Source organism: Onychomys torridus, chromosome 11, assembly GCF_903995425.1.
Source record: "Onychomys torridus chromosome 11, mOncTor1.1, whole genome shotgun sequence".
In the NCBI taxonomy this organism is placed as follows: Eukaryota; Metazoa; Chordata; class Mammalia; order Rodentia; family Cricetidae; genus Onychomys; species Onychomys torridus.
Genome location: NC_050453.1, coordinates 6,573,869 through 6,595,461, shown reverse-complemented (window position 1 = coordinate 6,595,461; position 21,593 = coordinate 6,573,869). Strand labels below are relative to the sequence as shown.

General features: G+C 44.4%; 1 protein-coding gene across 1 annotated transcript in view; it reads right to left on the bottom strand.

The window, feature by feature from the left end:
- Kctd3 (potassium channel tetramerization domain containing 3) overlaps positions 1 to 10,368 on the bottom strand; it is a 41,640-nt gene extending 31,272 nt beyond the window's left edge. Inside the window, exon 1 of the mRNA XM_036202576.1 lies at positions 10,298 to 10,368. Coding sequence (XP_036058469.1) covers positions 10,298 to 10,368 — 71 coding nt within the window. The remainder of the gene's footprint in view (positions 1 to 10,297) is intronic.
- Between the last annotated feature and the right edge of the window lie 11,225 nt (positions 10,369 to 21,593).

Here is a 21,593-nt window from a genome sequence, read left to right as displayed (position 1 = left end):
AGGCTGGGCAGTGACCCAGTATAAGAAGTAGGGTCCCAACAGCCAATAAGATGGTCAAAGACAGCACCTGCTCCCACTGTGAAAAGTCCCACAAGAGGACCAGCTACACAGCTGTAGCATATATGTAGAGTGCCTAGGTCAGTCCATCCAAGCTCCCTGGTTGTCAATTCTGTCTCTGTGAGCCTCTATGAGCCCAGGTTAGTTGATTTTGTGGGTATTCCAGTGGTATCCTAGACCCATCTGCCTCCTACAATCCTTTCTTCCCCTCTTTTGTAGGATTCCCCAAACTGTGGGTCTGCATCTGCTTTCTTCAGTTGCTAGATGAAGCCTTTCTGATAACAATTGGGCTAGGCACCAATCTATAGACTTAGCAGAATATTATTAGGCATCATTACATTGACATTTTCTCCTTCCAATCATGTTTGGTTCTATCCTAGGTCTCTGGGCCATACAGCCTGTGGGTCGTGGTGCTTCAAGTAGTGTCAGGGGTAGACTTACTCTCCTGGCATGGGTGTTAGGCTAGACCAGGCATTGGTTGGCAACTTACTCATCTCTAGGCCAAGATTAGCCCAGCACATCCCATAGGCAGGACATATTGTAGGTCAAAGGTCATTTAGCTGGGTTGGTGTCCCATTCCCTCTACTTGAAGTCTTGTTTGATCACAGGAGATGACCAGTTCAGATGACACACATATCTACTATTGCTCTGAGTCTTAAATGGAGTCATCAATATAGGTTCCTGGGAGACTCCCTTGTGTCAGGTTTTTATGTGACCCCAAAATGCCCTCCATTTCCAGTAGTCTTTTTCAGGACTCTCCCACTCAATACCAGCCCACCTGATTGCTCCTGTTCCCATTCCCACCTGCCTTTATTCTACTCACAAAATGTCTTCTACACTCCCTTCCCAGGGAGATGCAGGTATTCCCCCTTAAGCCATTCTTGTTACCTAGTCGTTCTGGGTCTGTGGAATAGTCACATAGTTATCTTTTATTTTACAGCTAATATTCACTTATAAGAGAGTACATACTATGTTTGTCTTTCTGTATCTGGGTTGCCTCACTTGGGACAATTTTTTTCCTAGTTCCATCCATTGGCCTGAAAATTTCAGGATGTTACTGTTTTAATAGCTGAGTAATACTCTATTGTGTAAATGTACCACATTTTCTTTATCAGTTCCTCAATTGAGGGATACATAGGCTATCTCCAGGTTCTGTCTTTTACAAATAAAGCTGCTATGAACATAGTTAAGGAAGTATCCTTGTGATATGATTGAGTATCCTTTGAGCATATGCCCAAGAGTACTATAGTTGTGTCCCACTTTTCTGAGAAACTGCCTTATTAATTTCCAAAGTGGCTGTAAAAGTTTGTACTCCCACCAGCAGTGAAGGAGTGTTTCCCTTGCTTCACATCCTCCCCAGCATGAGCTGTACCTTGTATGTTTTTTTTTGTTGTTGTTTTGTTTGTTTTTTTAATCTTAGCCATTCTGACAAGTGTAAGATGGAATATCAGAGTTGTTTTAATTTGCATTTCCCTGATGGCTAAGGATGTTGAACATTTCTTTAAACATTTGAAGTACTCTGTTGAAAATTCTCCATTTAGATTTGTATTCCATTTTATAATGGGATTAATTGGTTTGTGGATGTCTAGTTTCTTGAGTTTTTTTATATATTTTGAAAATCAGACATTGTCAGATGAAATATTGGTGAAGATCTTTTCCCATTCTTTAGGCTGTCATTTTGTCCTAATGATGATGTCCTTTGTCTTACAGAAATTGGTTTCTTGAAATCCCATTTATTAATTGTTGATCTTAGTGTCTGCAGTTTTGATAGTCTGTTCCTGAAGTTGTCTCCTTTGGCAATGCATTCAAGGCTATTTCTCACTTTCTCTTCCATTGGGTTTAATGTATCTGGATTTCCATTGAGGTCCTTTATCCACTTGGATTTGAGTTTTGTCCAGGGTGATAGATATGGACCTATTTGCATGACAACATCCAATTAGACTAGCACCATTTGTTGAAGATGCTTTCTTTTTCCATTGTATAATTTTGGCTTCTTTGTTGAAAATCTTCTGTTCAGAGGTGTGTAGACTTACATCTCTGTCTTTAATTAGATCCATGGATCCACCTTTCTGTTTTTTTACCAATATAATGAAGTTTTTATGACTGTAGCTCTATAGCATAGCTTTTTGTACAGGATTGTTCTAGCTATTCTGGGTATTTTGTTTTTCCTTATAAAGTTGAGTATTGTTCTTTCAAGGTCTATAATAAATTGTGTTGGGATTTTAATGGAGATTTTTTACTATGTTAATCTTACCAATCTATGAGAAGGAGAGATCTTTCCATCTTTTGTGGTAATTAAATTGGGAAATGTTCAGTTTCCATGAGTTTGTAGGCCTTCCATGGTTTTTGTGATTGTTGAAATCCAGCTTTAATACACGGTGATCTGATAAAATACAGGGAGATATTTCAATTTTTTCTTTGTATCTGTTGATACTTACTTTTGGATTGAGTATATGGTCAGTTTTGGGGAAAGTTCCATGAGGTACTCATGATGGTAATGTGTTTGTCTTTGTTAAATGGGTATTTTGTCTCTTGGTTTTTCTTTCATCTCTGGTCTTCTGGCCTAAGTGGCCAAGGGTTCTAGCAACTAGTGAGTTTTCAGGTACAGTAGTGTGTCTCCACTGGGATTTGGGGGCCCACAGCTCTAAATCCAGGCTTGCTTCCCATAAAGCAGAAGTATCTTCTGAAGTTATAGTCTAGGATATGGATCCCAGAAGATGGTGTGCACTCTGAGGATGTTGGTCAGGCTTAAAGGGGTTTAGTGGGTGGTGGGCAGTATCCTACTTGGGGTCCTTAGGACCAGCCTGGCCTTCAGTAAAGCTGCTGGAGCTCTGGGCAATCAGCTCTCTTTTACTCTTTAGCGCTTGAGCTAGATAGAGAGAACCTTGCTATTAAGAAATAAACTAAAAATGTGTCATTGATATAAAAGAAAATGCATTTTTCCTTGCCAAATGATGTCATATGGATAATCAAGTTTCATGTTCCTTTGCAGATTGTGAAGGTAATTCTGACCCTATATTTGAAAAATATCATTAGAAAAGTTATGAATATTCACAAAAGTATTTTCTATGTTGATTATGAGTCAGTTACAAGAATACAATATTATTTATATCCAGTAAATGTGTGCAATTTCTTTTTTATTTTGAAATTTATGTTTTGCTTACCATTATTTTTCAACATACTATTTTTCTTTTTACATAAAATAACAATGTTTCTTCTTGTGTAATTTTTTTACTTTGAATACAAACCAAAACTATAAGCATAAGTCAGTTAGTAAAAAAAAAAAAATTAGTCAAAAACAAAGTCACTAACTCTTTAATGACAGACATTAACAAGATAACATGAAATTAAACATGTAAGTTTATAGTTTCTTTAGACTGAGTAACGATATTTAATTCATTTTGAAATGCTTCTTCAAAAGTTTATGATCTGTCTAAATGTGTATTTTTTTTAAAGAGGGCAAGGTTTTAAAATACTACTGGCTTTGATTTTTTTTTAAATTTTATTTTGGTGGATTTTGTTGATTTCAAGCTGGAAAGCAATTTAATGCTATTGAGAACTTATAGCTAAAAATTAAATAATCAGGGTGTTTAGATGTGGTGTTGATTACATACTATGACCATCTATTACATGAGCCAAGACTTATCATTAATATGATGAACAAAGATTAATATCAAATTAAAACTCCATAGAATTTATAATTAAGTATAATAATTGATTCTACTCTTCTAGAAAGTTGAAGTTCAATCCATTTTTTTGTTTTTTAAAAAAACAAATTAAAATTTTACTGAAGTTTCAGAAAAAGAAAGGGCCATTGCAGATATTTTTAATTCAGAATCACCAGCAGGCAGAAGCCAATGAGGCTCCATATAAACATTATGTCTCTTCACTGAGGGCCAGAAGGGAAAAGTCTGATGACAGTGGGTAGATTTTATTTTGTTGAGTCAAACCAGCCCTTCCTCCAGGTTATAATTATAGGAAAAGTACAAGGCAGAGAGCAGACAACTATCTGTGTGCTGATGTCTGACTGGCCTATTCTTAGGCCTGATCTAGAAATAATCTTTTAAATGACCACATCACAATGAAGTATGTTAGTGGAACACAAGAGAAAACTTACATAACTTACAGAGTTCTGTCCAATACTAAAAGTAATAATAAGAAATTAAATAATATTCTACATGAGACTATGAAACAAGAAAATGGAGCATGATATAAACTAAAGAAATGTGAATGTAGAGTTTAAAAATATTTTCTGTAGAAGATTTTAATTATTCTGGACATGGTGACAAGAATAAACATGTAAGACCCAATAATATTCAATAGCTTTGATATAGTAAAGAGATCTTGAGTTGATTGAAGAGTCATTCTAAAGAATGGGGAAAGTATTTGCTTGTTACATATCTGACAGAGGATTAAACCTAGAAAATGCAGGAAAAAATGAACAAGAACAATAGCCCAATCAGTAAATGGCATAATGAATGAAAGAGAATTCTCAAAAATAATAAATGGCCAACATTTTAAAAAGTGTTACACAGCATTAGGCTTCAGGAAAATGAAAATTTTGAGATTATACCTAATCCCACTCTTTTTTTTGTTCGTTTGTTTTGTTTTTATTTGGAGCTGAGGACCGAACCCAGGGCCTTGCACTCTCTAGGCAAGCACTCTGAACTAAGTCCCCAACCCCCCTAATCCCACTCTTAATGTCCATCTGGAAAATAAATGATAGCAATGCTGGGGAAGGTGGAGGAAACAGTAACCTGGGTTTACTGTTGATAGAAAGATAAACTGGTTTCACTATGGAAACCCAGGCTGTAGATTCCATAAAAATCAAAACATAGAACTAACATATGACCCAGATATACTATTCCTTGATGTATACCCAAAGGATTCTACATTCTACAAAGGATTCTACATTCTACAGAGAGATGCAACTATGTTCATTGCTTTTATTGCTGCTTTATTTACAATAGCAAAGAAATGTTCATCAACAATGAATGGATAAGAAAAGTATGGTCCACACACTCAATTGACTTTTATTTACCTCTACAAAAAAATGAAACATAACCATCATATATATATAATATATTATATATTTTATATATATATATATATGTGTGTGTGTGTGTGTGTGTGTGTGTACAAACATATACACATGTGCTGTAACCCAATTTCATAAAGGCAGATATTATCTGTTATCTTTCAAATGTGGAATATCACTTAATACACACACACACACACACACACACACACACACACGTACATTACAGAGGTGGAGTGGCTAATACAGCACATGTGAAATGAAGAGAATAAAAACAGTGAATGCAGGAACAGGTGCAAATGGAGATGGTGGGCAGGAAGATGGGAGAGAAGAAGGGTATGGAAACAAATCAACCAAAGCTGAGCATGAGCATAAGAAAATGTCATAGAGAAAACTGCTACTTTTTAAAACTAATTAAAACTTAAAATAAGTGGACTTGGGAGATGGTTTAGTCGGTAAAGTGTTTGCCACACAAACATAAGGACTTTAGTTTGATCCCCAGATCAGAAAATCCTTGTGAAAGAACATGTGTTTGTACATTCAGCTCCACATAGGTAGAGCCAGAAACTCTGGAACTTCCTGTCCAACCTTTCTATATAATGAACTCTAAATTCGGTAAGAGCCACTGTCTTATAGACCTGGTGGGAAACAATTGCTCAAGATACATAGCATAGAGCTCTGACCTTCTATCCATACCAAATATATGCACCCATATCCACAAATACAGACATAGATTTACATAAATATACAACAAAATTAAAATATATCATGAAGATATAACTCCATTAAAAAACTACTTTCCAATTAATAACACTTCTTATTTCAAGAAGGACTTAACCAATGAGTTTTATGTTTTATTTGGAAAATCCAATTCCATAAAGATTGCAGCTCATTTTAAAGGTAAAAAATCAACCAGAGAATGTATCTCACTGGACATTAATACTTTAAATGCTGTACTTAATGTTACAGATAAAAGAAATGACCACAGACACATAATGAGGGCTCATACATTTACAGAAAGATGAATTATACTCCATTCAATACTGTGTATCAGAGTTTGAGTCAGGAACTATTTCTATACTATTTAGATTTAAGAGTAATGAATTTAATAGCTACAATTTTCAGTTAATAGTAACAAATACATGTTAATAGCAAAACAGCTTTGGTTCATCCATTTCAACTTTATAGGGAGCTATTTAAAATATTGTGTGGGGCCTAGTGAGATGGCTCAGTGACGTGGACTGAAAGGCCATTGTAAGGGAAACAAGGCCCCCCCACTAGCTCTGCTAATTGCAGATTCAGTGGGAAATACTGCACTCTGCCCCCACGCCCCATATCAGAAAAGTTAGAGCCCACCATGCTGTACTAACAGGATGCTTGCCAATTAACCCCTGGGGTTGTGTTTGCAAGATAAATTGCTTGGGAAGAATGCTTGCCAAATAGCCCCTGGGGTTGTGTTTGCAAGATAAATTGCTTAAGAAGAATGCTTGCCAAATAACCCCTTGCTAGATAAGCTTGGAATTCGTTTACCTACCTAGACTCTGAGAAAAGACCATGGAGACATCTGGCGTCAAGGTGTCTACACTCTGGGTGACCCCACTCCCCTGCCCTGGTAGAACTGCCTCATAAAAGGCCTGTGAGCCTTAAACTTGGGGTCACCAGCTACTCCTCGCGCTGGTGTCCCACAAGCTCGTGTCTAAAATAATAAAGCTTCATTTGTGACCCGATATCGGAGTGAAGCTCTCTGTTTTGTATGCCGACCCTAACATCTGGAGGTCCCACCGAGATTGGTAAGAACGGTGGTGAGTCGGCAGGGAAGCAGCTGTTCAAGCGGCCCGTGAGGACCCTTGGACGGTGGGGGACAGACGTGTTCCGAACCCACAGGCTGCAGCTCTGGAGGACGCTCTGGTGTGTGGGGACCCTGAGACAGGGGCCCCATCTGATTCCCTTTTGTCTAGGAGATTTTTCAGACGGCCCAGGCCAATAGACAATCTTTTGGCTTCATTTTCCCTACCATTTTGCCGGCTTGTCTTGTTTGTGTGTTGTGTCTCTATCTTTGTGTCCTTCTGTGTCGGTATCTACTTGTTTGGAATGGGACAGTCGGCCGCCAAGTCTGCCTCCACCCCTTTGTCCCTAACCCTCTCTCATTGGTCAGCAGTGACGGACCGCTCATTGAACCTGGCGGTTCAGGTGAGGAAAGGGAAGTGGCAGACTTTCTGTTCGTCTGAATGGCCCACCTTCGGAGTCGGGTGGCCGGTAGATGGTACTTTTGATCTTAATATAATCAGAGCAGTCAAACAAAAAAATCTTCATTCCAGGTTCACATGGGCATCCGGACCAACAAGCCTATATCTGGGTCTGGGAAGATTTAATGGTGGACCCGCCTAAGTGGGTCCGGTCATTTCAGGTCGGCCCATCTGCACCACCTACTGATCATACCTCTCTCCTTCTAACCAAAACCTCTGATTCGCCTAAATCTTCCCCTCCCCCATTGATCCCAACACCTGCACCCCTGCCAGAGTCTCAGGCTGATCTCATTTCTCTTGACCTAGACCCCCCACCGCCTTACAGATCGCCACCGCCGCTGCCGCCAGCGGAGGCAGGATCCGGACCGGCCCCAGTCTCCCCTTCGGGGCCTGCACAGGGTACCCACCAGAGAAGGGTACGCCCTCATGATGAGGCCCCACCGGCAGTCACACTGCCCCTACGCCCCGTTGGGGAACTATTGATGATGGGGCTGGAGGAGACATGCCTGCCCTCCAATACTGGCCATTTTCTTCCTCAGATTTATATAACCCACCCTTTTCTGAAGACCCCTTTCGCCTAACTGGACTCCTAGAGTCCATCATGTTTTCCCACCAGCCTACGTGGGATGATTGCCAGCAACTTCTGGGGTTCCTTTTCACCACAGAAGAAAGGGAACGCATCCTCCTGGAAGCTAGGAAGTTGGTCCCTGGACCGGATGGGCGGCCAACTCAGCTCCCCAATCTCATTGATGAGCACTTTCCCCTGCGGTGCCCAACGTGGAATCCGAATACTCCAGAAGGTAGGGAGCATCTGTCCCTCTATCGCCAGACTCTAATGGCAGGTCTCCATGCAGCGGCCAGAAGGCCCACTAATTTGGCTAAGGTAGGTGAGGTTCTTCAAGGGCCTGAAGAGACCCCCTCTGCCTTTCTTGGGAGACTCATGGAAGCATATAGAAAATATACACCCTTTGACCCACAGTCAGAGGAATTGAGGGGAGCAGTGAGCATGGCCTTTATAGGGCAGTCTGCCACAGATATACAGCGGAAGTTGCAAAGATTAGATGGGTTACAAGGGCTGAGCCTGAGGGACCTGGTTGAAGAGGCTGAAAAAAGTCTATTATAAGCGGGAGACCGCGGAAGAAAAAGAGGCTCGGTTAGAAAAACAAAGAGAGGGAAAAAAAGAGCAGCGAAAACGCCAAAATCGGCATCTAACACAGATTCTTGCAGCCTCGTTAAGAGACGGGCCGGGGTCACGGGGCGAGGAGGAGGAGGTCGGGGAGGCCGTCCTCCTTTGGGACCAAATCAATGCGCCTACTGCAAAGAGGAAGGTCATTGGATCAGAGAATGCCCGAAGAAGCAGAAAGGGTGGGGCCGGCAGGTCCTTGCCCTTGGGGACTGAGGGAGTCAGGGTTCAGACCCCCTCCCCGAACTCCGGGTAACGTTTGAAGTGGAGGGGACCCCAGTGGACTTTGAGGTGGACACGGGGGCAGTCTATTCAGTCATCAAGCATCCACTAGGCCCTCTGCCTACCTGAAAGTCACTGGTCCAAGGAGCAAATGGAAGCAGAGAGAGACCCTGGACCACCCAGAGAACAGTTAACTTGGGAAAAGGTACTGTGCAACATTCTTTTCTGGTCTACCTGACTGTCTGGCACCCCTATTAGGTAGAGACCTCCTGACAAAACTGGGAGCTCAGATCTCCTTTACCTCTCGGGGCCCAGAATTAAAATTTGCCCACCCGAAAGTAGGGACCTCCATCTCCTCACGCTAAACTCCCAGCTGCTGAGGAATACCGGTTGTATGGAGTGGTGGCAAAAGCCTCTGTAGCCACTGTTTCACTGTACAACGAGGAGTGGATTCATAGGTTCCCTAACGCGTGGGCAGAGACAGGTGACCTCGGACTGGCTAAGGAGTAACCCCCGATGGTGGTCACCCTCAAACCCACCGCGGTACCCATGCAAGTAAGACAATACCTGCTTAGTCGAGAAGGCATAAAACCCCCACATCAAGAGGTTTCTGGAACTGGGCATACTGAAACCATGTCAATCAGAGTGGAATACTCCGCTCCTGCTGGTAAGGAAGCCAGGAACAGATGACTACAGACCAGTCCAGGACCTGAGAGAAGTAAACTCCCGGGTAATAGACATTCACCCTACAGTGCCCAACCCTTACAACCTCTTGAGTACCTTACCTCCAGAGCACAACTGGTATACTGTACTGGATTTAAAGGATGCCTTTTTTTTGCCTCCCCCTCCACCCCGATTCTCAAAAGCTCTTTGCCTTTGAATGGTCAGACCCTGAGGGAGGGGGGACAGGGCAACTGACATGGACCAGACTTCCGCAAGGATTTAAGAACTCTCCAACTATCTTCGATGAGGCCCTACACCAAGACCTCCGGGAGTATCGAGAAACCACCCCTGATGTCACCCTCCTCCAGTATGTAGATGATCTACTCCTGGCAGCTGAGACTCGGGACGCCTGCAAACAAGGGACTGAGAAACTTCTGGATACCCTGGCCAGCCCTGGGGTACAGGGCGTCTGCCAAGAAGGCGCAGATCTGCCAAAACAAAGTCATCTTCCTCGGTTACTCCTTGGAGGGAGGGAGGAGGTGGCTCACCGACACTCGTAAGCGAACTGTGGCCAGCATACCTGCTCCAACGGACCGCCGGCAGTTACGTGAATTCCTGGGCGCAGCTGGGTACTGCCGGCTTTGGATTCCAGGGTTCGCTGCCATCACAGAGCCCTTCTCTCCCTTGTTAAAAGAAAAGACCCCCTTTGTCTGGCAGGAAGAACACCAGGCTGCATTCGAAAAGTTAAAGAGGGCGTTCTTATCCGCTCTGGCACTCGCTCTCCCGGATGTGAGTAAACCCTTCACTTTGTACTTGCATGAGAAGGGTGGGGTGGTGGTTGGCGTCCTAGTACAAGCCCTCGGTCCGTGGAAAAGACCAACCGCTTACCTATCCAAGTGGCTAGATCCTGTGGCCAGGGGATGGCCAATCTGTCTAAGGGCAGTGGCTGCAGCAGCCATGCTGGTGCGGGACGCGGACAAATTAACTTTGGGACAACATCTGACTTATAGCTCCCCATGCATTGGAGAGCATTGTCCGCCAGCCGCCTGACCGATGGCTTAGCAACGCTCGGGCCACATATTATCAGATGACTCTTCTGGACAGGGACCGCATCACCTTCGGGTCCCCAGCTGTCCTAAACCCGGCCACCCTCCTCCCAATTGCTGAACAAGGAGAGGAGGGGGTTCCGGTTCACGACTGTGGTGCCATTCTGGCAGAAGAAACCGGGGTCCGGACAGATTTAACGGACCAACCGCTGGCCAACCCTGACCTGATATGGTATACAGATGGCAGCAGTTTCCTAAATGAGGGCCAGCGGAGAGCGGGAGCGGCAGTAGTGGACAAAAATAAGGTCATCTGGTCTAGCAGCCTCCCAGAGGGAACCTCGGCTCAAAAAGCCGAATTGATTGTGCTCACCCAAGCACTTATCATGGCAGCCGGTAAACCGGCTACCATCTACACAGACAGCCGGTATGCATTTGCAACTGCGCATGTGCATGGGGCCATATACAGGGAGAGGGGACTGTTAACTTCAGCCGGAAAAGAAATTAAAAATAAAAGAGAAATTGAGGCCCTATTGGAGGCTGTAATGTTGCCCCAAGAGCTGGCTATCATACACTGCCCTGGGCACCAAAAAGGGGACTCCCCAGTGGCCACGGGAAACAGGAAGGCCAATCAAGAGGCAAAGGAGGCTGCCCTCTGGGATCCAAGGAGCCTGGCCATTCACGCCTCAACTCTGGAGGATCCAGCCCCTGAGGAGGCTCCACCCCCGGAACCTCTGAAAGACACTCTGGAAAGGATCCACAAATTAACCCATCTTGGCAGCAGAAAATTGATCCAGCTGACTACAGAAGATAAGACTCTCTCCCCATCTGAGAAGAAACAAATGGCAGAGAAGGTGGTAGCTGCTTGCCGGGCCTGCCAGCAGGTAAATGCATATCCTGGGAAACTGGCCCCCGGAAAAAGACTACGAGGAACCCGCCCTGGCCAGCATTGGGAAGTAGACTTCACCAAGGTAAAGCCAGCTAAGTATGGCCTAAAGTACCTGCTAGTGTTTGTAGATACCTTTACAGGATGGGTAGAAGCCTACCCCACCAAAAAGGAGACTGCAGCAATAGTCGCTAAGAAAATCCTGGAAGAAATCTTCCCAAGATTTGGGCTGCCTCAGGTAATTGGGTCAGATAATGGCCCAGAGTTCGTGGCCCAGGTAAGGCAGGGACTGACAAAAATACTGGGGATGGACTGGAAGCTGCATTGTGCATACAGACCCCAAAGTTCTGGACAGGTAGAAAGAACCAACAAAACCATTAAGGAGACCTTAACTAAATTGACCATGGAGACTGGCTCTAGAGATTGGACGATGCTCCTACCGTATGCCCTCTTTAGAGCTAGAAATACCCCTTCCTTCATGGGTCTTACCCCCTTTGAACTGCTCTTTGGGTGTGCACCCCCAGTTAAGAACCTAACCCTCCAGCAAGGAGAAATCATGCCTTCCCCTCTGTCTGACAGGCTGCAAGCCTTAGCATCTGTCCAGCATACACTGTGGAAGCAACTGTCCGCTGCGTACCAACCCGGCGGGGACAGCGCTGCCCATCAGTTCCACGTGGGGGACTTCGTATACGTCCGCAGACACCAGCATCAGACTTTGGAACCCCGGTGGAAGGGACCATACCAAGTCCTGCTGACCACCCCGACGGCAGTCAAGGTGGACGGGATTGCTGCCTGGATTCATGGCTCCCATCTCAAACCTGCCCCTGTCCCTGACCTGGAGGCTGATCTGGACTGGACTGTGGAGCGGACTGAGCATCCCCTCAAGCTCTGCATTAGGCGCAGAAGCCAGCCAGACAAACCCCCACCGGCCACAACCACAAACTTGGCAAGTGATATCTGGGATGGGAGATGTGGTGTGGACAGTGTCTAGCTCAAGCCACCCGTTGGGAACATGGTGGCCAACTCTCCAACCTGACATTTGCCAATTGGCAGCCAGACTAGATACCTGGGACCTACCGGAACAGGAACCTGGTAGCGTCCTTCCCCTAACAGTTAGAGGGGGAATGTTTAATGATTTGCTGACCAGGGGAAGGATTCAGGGATGTGCCACCCCCCTGAGGAGGTGTCTCCTTAACTATTTACCTTTCTATGTATGCCCCCGAGGTGGAAGAAAAAGAGGGTGGATTCATAGGTGCGGGGGACCAGAATCCCTATACTGTAAGGCTTGGGGGTGCAAAACCACTGGAACCACATACTGGAAACCTAGCTCTAGTTGGGATTGGATCTGGGTAGGCCGAAATGTCACTCATCCTGAACCAGCTAGCAGCCCTTTTGGCCCCCACAATCTCTGCCTCCCTGGGAACCTTGAATCGCAGGGTAGACATGTCACTGGATGCCAGAGCACCCCTTTATGCAATGTGCTAAACATAACTTTCACCGCTGAAGGGAAAAAGTCCACATCCTTAGCCGACTGGTATAGGGGCCGAGCCTGGTGTCTGAGATTCTATGCCCATGGAGATGATTTCGGGCTCCTCTTTAAGATAAGGTTAAATAAGGATAGTATGCTAACGCGCACAGCCGTCGGCCCAAACACAGTCCTTATGGGACCAAAAGGGATTCCCACCTAAGGTCTATCAACAAACGGTCCGACCTCACACCCCTACGTCCCAGACCCTCCAACCCGAGGTCCACCCCTCACCACAGGATATCCCAGACACTCCGGTGAATCTCTCACCCCCAGGGTCAGGAGAGAGACTCGTGGACTTAATAAGAGGAGGATACCAGGCTTTAAATTTGACCTACCCCAATCTCACTAAGTCCTGTTGGCTCTGTCTTCAAGCTAGCCCCCCCTTACTATGAGGGAATGGCTATAGGTGCAAAATTCACTTACAATACCTCGACTAGCTGTAATTGGGGGGACAAAACACATGTTAACTTTACCTGAAGTGACTGGCTTGGGAACTTGTCTGGGACACCCCACTGCTTCGGAGAGAAATCCCTGCGCCCAAACAGAAAGCATCACCTCCACAGATCAGTCTCTTTTCCTTGTCCCAGCCCCTGGTCTTTACTGGGCATGCAACACAGGATTCACCCCATGTGTCTCGGTTGCTAATTTCAACCAGTCCCGAGACTTTTGCGTCCTTGTCTGAGTCTGTCCAAGGCTAGTCTATTACCCAGCTGAAGAGTTCAAGGAGCATTTTGCGGGCAGGACTCGGTTCCCCAGAGAACCTGTCAGTGTCACCTTAGCCATGTTGCTAGGAGCAGGAGCGCTAGCCGGGGTAGGAACCGGAGCAGCAGCATTAACTGAAGGCCCTAGGCAGTTGGGGATCCTAGAAGCGGCAGTCCAACAAGACCTCAGAGCAATCGAGACCTCCGTTACTGCCTTAGAAAGGTCTCTAACTTCGCTATCGGAAGTGGTCCTGTAAAATAGACGAGGACTGGACTTACTGTTCTTAAAGGAAGGTGGTCTGTGCACTGCCCTGAAGGAAAACTGTTGCTTCTACACGGATCATACTGGTGTGGTAAGGGAATCGATGACCAAACTTAGAGAAAGATTAGATGCCAGAGAAAAGAACTTACGAGGCTCTCAAAGCTGGCTTGAGGGATGGTATAATCAATCCCCATGGCTAACTACATTATTGTCAGCCCTCACAGGACCACTTGTTGTATTAATTCTTATCCTCATGATTTGGACCATGTATCCTCAATCGAATCTCGGCTTTCGTATGATCCCAGGTAAATGGGGTTAAGATGATGGTCCTGAGGCAACGGTACCAGCCGGTATCTGGCAGTGGCCTTTAGGATTAAAGGCCGGCACAAGAGAAAGGGAGGAATGAAAGGCCATTGTAAGGGAAACAAGCCCCCCCCCCACTAGCTCTGCTAATTGCAGATTCAGTGGGAAATACTGCACTCTGCCCCCACGCCCCATATCAGAAAAGTTAGCCCACCATGCTGTGCTAACAGGATACTTGCCAATTAACCCCTGGGGTTGTGTTTGCAAGATAAATTGCTTGAGAAGAATGCTTGCCAAATAACCCCTGGGGTTGTGTTTGCAAGATAAATTGCTTAAGAAGAATGCTTGCCAAATAACCCCTTGCTAGATAAGCTTGGAATTCGTTTACCTACCCAGACTCTGAGAAAAGACCGTGGAGACATCTGGCGTCGAGGTGTCTACACTCTGGGTGACCCCACTCCCCTGCCCTGGTAGAACTGCCTCATAAAAGGCCTGTGAGCCTTAAACTCGGGGTCACCAGCTACTCCTCGCGCTGGTGTCTCACGAGCTCGTGCCTAAAAATAAAGCTTCATTTGTGACCCGATATCGGAGTGAAGCTCTCTGTTTTGTACGCCGACCCTAACAACAGGAGAGCACTATCACACACACACACACACACACACACACACACACACACACACACACACCAACTTGTTTTGCATTTGATTTTTGAATAGAATTTTGATCACTGCACATCCAGCCAGAAACCTTTTAATGCTGCCAGAGTTCTCATGACCTCCACCTTCAACTACACAACCCTGTATAGGATCATGACCTTCAGCTTCAGAAGCCAAGCTCAGAGGCTCAAAGGTAGGAAAGGGCATTCTGCCCAAGGAGTCCACACTTTGCTAGTGTATAGATTGGTACTGTTACATAAGGTGAATTAGGATGGACAGAGTGCCCTGGAAATATAGAAGACCCTGTGATGTTATCTGGGGCATTCAGAGTGGGTATTCAAACTTCTCTTTAAGAATGGATAAGGAGGATTTGCTTACCAAAGAGGCTGCTCAAAGCATAGAACCATGCCTGAAAGAGGCCATTGTATGGCTGGGGAACTGAGAAGGAAGGATGATGAACATTATTGCCAAGGGCAACGCTGGCAGAGAGAGCTCATCAGGATGGGAGAGCAGAGAGAAACAGAAAGAAGGAAGAGGCACAATACATAGGTCCTTACCTGCCAAACGGACACTTTGACTTAATGTTATGGATGCTGGTAATTATCAATGTCTCTTTAAGTGGAGGGATGGCAAGACTGATATTCATATGGTGGGAAACTTGGGATTTTGAATAGGCTGGTAAGGGGAAGAAAGGGGAAGGGAGTCTCTTACTAGGTGGCTGATACATGAGGTAAAAAAATGATGAAGACATGACCTAAGAAAATCAACTATAAAGAGATACGTTACATTATCATAACTCTGCTCTTCCTGTGGACTTCGGATACTTCCGCTGTGTGTGTGTGTGTGCACATGAATGCATGCATGAGTGTGCGTGTGTGCGTGTGTTCAGATGCACACAACTGGTAGACATACTTTATTCTGGAGTAGTTTGTTAACCAATACCATCTCTTCCATCTCTCCCAAGAACCAACCCCCCCCCCCCCCCAGTGAATGTAGGCTCATTTGCTAGAATTTAGTAGATATGATTTTGGGGAGGTAACTTCAACAGTAGTTTGGGAACTATCTTGAAGCTTAGGTTATATGTTAAAGGGGCAGATATGGAGATCTCTGCAAACACCATGGCCAGCAGAGTGTCAGTCTGCAAGGGGCGAAAAGGAAATTCAGTCCAACAAGATTCAGTGGCCAGTGCTGGTTCAAACTTCAAGAGTCCGAGGCCAAGTAGCTTATTTTAGGAATATTTAAGCACAGCACAATTTGGTGAAAAATTTTCGTGGTGATAATTAACTCAACCACAAAGCTTAAGACATGACTACATAGAAATTCTTTGTAAACTGCATGACATCTTCAATAAAGATAGGTTGCATAGATGACCTAGAAAAACAAGCTCATGATAAGGGCCTGTGGAAAGATCTGATGTGGCCTCAGACACATAGATAGGGCAAAAGTCACCAGGCTATTAATCACATCTACCACCAGCCTTCTGTGTGGAAAACAGGTTATCCATCTCTTTCTTTGAAGAGACAGCCCCGTGTGTTTAACTTCCCTAGTTCTCCTAGTACTTATCTGTGAGCACAAGGACCTCCATCCCTCCTAAAGGCAGTTATCTTAATGTGAGAGTTGACAGCCGGCTGCTGAGGAAGCAGGATATGTACAAAATGAGGTAACAAGTCACGTGGGAGCAGATAGATTAATAGGAATGGGTTAATTTAAGTTTTCAGAGCTGGCTAAAGCCCAGCCTGAGCTATTGACTGAGCATTTATAATTTATATTAAGTCTCTGAGTCAATTATTTGAGAGCAACTGTGGGACAGGAAAATTCTGCCTACAGATTACTGAGTGGACTTTGTTTTAGCTCCTTCATTCTTATTTGTCTATATTAAATCATCTATCTAGCCATGGTTGTTCTACCTGATCACTGTTCCAAAAATTCTTAGAACACTTGGAATAGTTGGAGTGAAGCAGGAGAGTCAACTACTGTTGCCTTTTCTAAAACACAAGAAAAGGAATCAACATTGGTGTATTTTATATTATTTGTTCCTGTTTACAAAGCATATATTTTGGTTGTCTCCTTTTATTTACCTATTGCCACTCTAGGTCAGGATACCTTTGTGATCTATGGTTCCATTTAGCATTATTGGCTTCTCCCCTAGGGCCTATGACAAATGTAGCTACAGTTTATTGGCCCTTTTCACAGTGTTTGGTATGGGTTCTGTCACAGGGAACAGACTTTAGATCCAATCATGAAGTGGTTGGTTATTCCCAAAGCATTTATGCCACCACTGGAGCAGTGGATGTGTCTTATTGAAAACAACTCCTCATGGCTTACTGCAGTGCCCATAGATCAGAGCATCCTTCAACCCTCATCAGAGAAACTGCTCACAGCAGATAGCAGTTAATACAGAGATTCCCCACTGGTCAATGTGCAGAGAATAAGAGACTGCGGGGTCCTTAGTCCCAAATGGGACATGTTTATCACATCTCTTCCATCAAAGCTCAGGGATCTTTGAGAAAGAGGGAACAGAAATATTGTAAGACCTAGAGGTGGTCGTGAGCATCAAATAGAACAGGACGGCAGAACATACAAACTCACAGTGACCGTGTCTGTTGCTACATGACCACACATTCGCTGTCCAGTAGTCAAGCAGGAGGCTTAGTCATCCCTTACGTCCTACGGAATCCGTGTGCTGCGTGATTACGTAATTTGCACACAGCATGATCATGTAATCTATGTGCATGCGTGGTGTAGCTATGTAAGCCCATATGCACATGTGCAGGGGAATCCATAAAAAGCAGGTCACAGACTCCTCCCTGCTTCTTATTCTTCCTCCTGTCTCTCTCTGAACAATCTCCACAGGCCTAAGCACATCTTTCCTTAGCAAACTCTTCTAGTGGGCTTTGTTGTACATAGTGACTTTTCTCCATCGGTAAACGGCACCACTTAATGAATAACACAGCCGGCGCATAAAATTAACAGTGACAATCTGCACAAGACCCAGGCAAGCCCCATCAGAAAAAAAATCTCAGGGTAGAGGCAGGAAGATGGGCAAAAGCTCCATGATTAGCTGAGGAAAAATGAGGTAAGATGTTCTTAGTGTGCAGAGGGTCAGTTTTCTTTAACGGTGTGAGTTCCAGGGGGTCAACCACACATCAGGGCTTGTCTGAGATTAGCTTGGCAACACAAACTGGCCTTGATGGGAGTTGGGGGAAGAAGAAATCTCCACGTTATGTGGCTTGGGAAAGAAGGTGGGGGAGGATGATTATGAGAGGTGTCGGGGAAGAGGTAAACACATGTATTATATAAAATTCCCAGAATAAAAAAAATACTAAAAATTAAACAAACAACAAAAGAAATACAAATCCTGCATGCTGTGATCCCTGTGGTAATCTGAAATTACTCAGCTCTAAGCACCTTCCTGGAGGCTTGTTCCTGTTGTTCCCTGAGGCCTGGCCTTCATTTAAGACACCCCCATCTTCAGTATGTCAATTTCTATCTAATTCTTATTGCAAAACTCCCAGTGTTCACCCTTCCTGTTTTTCTGATCCTCATACCTTTCTGTATCTACTGACCTACTCTGATATCCTCTGAGCTCCACATCTTCACAGCTTTCCTGTCTTCCCATTCACCAACCCTCTGAGTGGATGGAATCACAACTGAATCTTACTACATTTTGTTTTTCATATGGGTCCTTTACTGTGACTTGCCACACCCATTTTTTTTTTTGTTTGTTTGTTTGTAAAGTGCTTGAGGAGTAAACACCTCTGTTGTAAAAATTCTGCATGACCTTGGGCTATACAGCCCAAAGGAGGCAGTGCTTCTTGCTGTTGTCCCTGATCTTTTTAGAGGAGAGAGATGGTTCAGTGGTTAAGAGCACTGACTGATATTCCAGAAGAACCAGGTACAGTTCCCAGGCCATCTGGTGTCCATCACACCAGGATAAAATAAGTAAATAAATAATGGAAAAAGGAAACACATGATCTTTCTCTCCACAATGGCAAGAAGCACCTCCTCTTTAGGACCTTATAGCGTTGGGTGGAGCAAATACCACTACACCTGTGATCCTCAACCTTCTGGGAAAACACAGCTTCCCTTAGCATCTGTCTTAAAACAGAGATCCCCCACTGGTCAATGCGCAGAGAATAAGAGACTTCGGGGTCCTTAGTCCCAAATGGGACATGTTTATCACATCCCTTCCATCAAAGCTCAGGGATCTTTGAGAAAGAGGGAACAGAAATATTGTAAGACCTAGAGGTGGTCATGAGCATCAAAGAAACAGTGTTTTTCAAATACAACAGCACGACTGTTTTTATTATTTTTCATGCACATATGTTTATGCATGTACCAGGTGTTATGTTGGACAAAGTCATGATAAAGAGAAAATCTTTAGCCTGTGAATTTACAACTTTGTGATGAGGGCAGATAGAAGAGCTAACTATAAGCAAATTACAGAAAAATATATTTCAATTGTATAATGTGCTATTAAAAACAGTAGGGAGTGAGTGAAACTTTAGTCAATGTGTATTGTTGATATGAATGTGGCCATGGCAAGGACCAGTGCCTCAGATGTATGGGGTGGCAAAGCCTTCCCCAGGTCTGAATATGAGTGTCAACAGAGTGTGCTATAGCTTTCTCATGCCAGATGTTACAGCCTGAAGACTGCTCCTCTGCAGACACTGTTCCTGCTCAGGTTAGCTAAACCTGCTTCCTTGTTCACCTGTATATAATAACCCTGCCTCCTTCTTCGGGTATATATAGTCACATTGCCTCCACGTTCAGCTGTATTCAATAACCCCAACTCCCCATTCCATTGTATATAATAAAATGGATGATGCAGCTTGTCCATCCCAGAGTTCAGACCACTTGGTCCCAACTTCTCTATGTTTGTATTTTACTATAAGGTGCTCTCAGCAGGGTTGCATCTTTCTGACACAATTGTCCAGTCACACAAGTTCCTCCAAGCATCCATCCCAGCTTCATGCAGTCTCAAGAGGCATTAGAGTATGGAGGAGTATGGGTTGACTGGATGCAGGATCCATGTGTGCAGCTTCTGTAAGGTTGTGCTTGCGGGGGAACTTTAGTGACACTTCTCACATGCATTTTAGAACCACCCAGGCTCCTGTAAGCAACCTCTCATTCATGCTCCTGTATGTAAGAAGAAAACCAAAATAACAACAACAACAGCAACAACAACAACAAAATGTCACTAGTTCACCAAGCTCACCAAGCTGGACTTGTCTCTCATGGATCTTCCTTTGTCTCTCATGGATCCCTACCTTGGGTGAATAAAAGGAGGTTCTGACAAGGAATAGGATGACCAAGAGTCAGGGAATGGGATGATATTTTAAGAGACCAGCAAGTTGTATGCTTCACCAGCAAGAAAGAATTATTGGGAGATGATCCATGGGAACTTGCCCAGTATTTGGGCACAAGAGTAAAATTGATGGGGGAAAAAAGCCAAATACCATCACCAAGGAGAGTAGAGGAGTGAAGCATGAGTCAACAGAGGGAGAACGAGGGTGCCGCACTGGAGGAGTGAGCCACCAAGAAGGAGCGAGCCACGAAGAAGGAGTGAGCCACTAAGAAGGAGCGAGCCACGGAGAAGGAGTGAGCCACTAAGAAGGAGCGAGCCACGGAGAAGGAGTGAGCCACTGAGAATGAGTGAGCCACTGAGAAGGAGTGAACCACAGAGAAGGTGTAAACCATGGAGAAGGAGTGAGCTCCAAGGACACACAGCTTCATGAGCTCTCTGAATATAACCTTAAGGAAAACAGCTGAAACAGAAATGATTCCCTAAAATAAAAAATCAGACAAAACCCCTGGAAGGGAGAGTGAGGTGTGATATATTGTGTCACCCAAAATATTGTGCACCCCAATAAGGCTTATCTGAGGATCAGAGGAAAAGGCCAGCCCCTATATTAAACATAGAAGTCAGGCAATGGTAGCACAGGCCTTTAATCCTATTACCTGGGAGGCAGAGATCTGTCTGGATCTCTGAGTCAAGGCCACACTGGGAACAGTGCCTAGCATGGTGGCTCACGCCTTTAATCCCAGCACTAACAATAAAGTTCTGGAGGTCTATTCAGACAGACAGGAAGTGATGTAGCTGGGTGGAGCGAGGAAGTGAGATGCAGAACAGAAAGGCATACAGGTGTGGGTATACAGGAAGCAGGTCTCTTTGGACACTGAGGTGTCTATAAGGTGAGGTTGGCTGTGGCTTTTCCTATTCCTCTGATCTCCCAGGTTTTTTATCTGGCTGCAGGTTTTTTTTTAAAATTTTTTTTTATTTTTTTTAATTTATTTTTATTAATAAGACCATTTAGCAATTTGTGTTACAGTGAGGGAAGCGTATAGTATTAAAACCTGGGCAGAGGATGGAGCTGCAAGACACTGTCATTTTTAAATTACCGAGGTGCAAACAGGTGCATGTGCAAGGAAGAGGGCCATGCCCAGAGTTTTGGTGTCAAGTGAGAGAAGGTTTACCAACTGTTTAACAAATGCACAGCTTGCTTTCCCCTGGAGAAATTGCTTATTTGGGAATCTGGTCAAATACAGGGAAACATTTTTGGAAGCCTGATAACTGAGCACAAAAGGAAATTATAACTCTTACTGAATAGGAAACTATCTATATAACAGACACATTTTTAGAGTCATGATCATGCCTAAGTGAAGTTCTCAACTTGACCACTAGATGGAAACCTTCTTCCAAAAATTGTTTCACAGCCACCTTTAAAATTTTGTTTGATTTTTAATTTCCACAGAGTGGCAGGTTTTTATGGCATTTTCCTACATATCTAATTCTGACTGATCT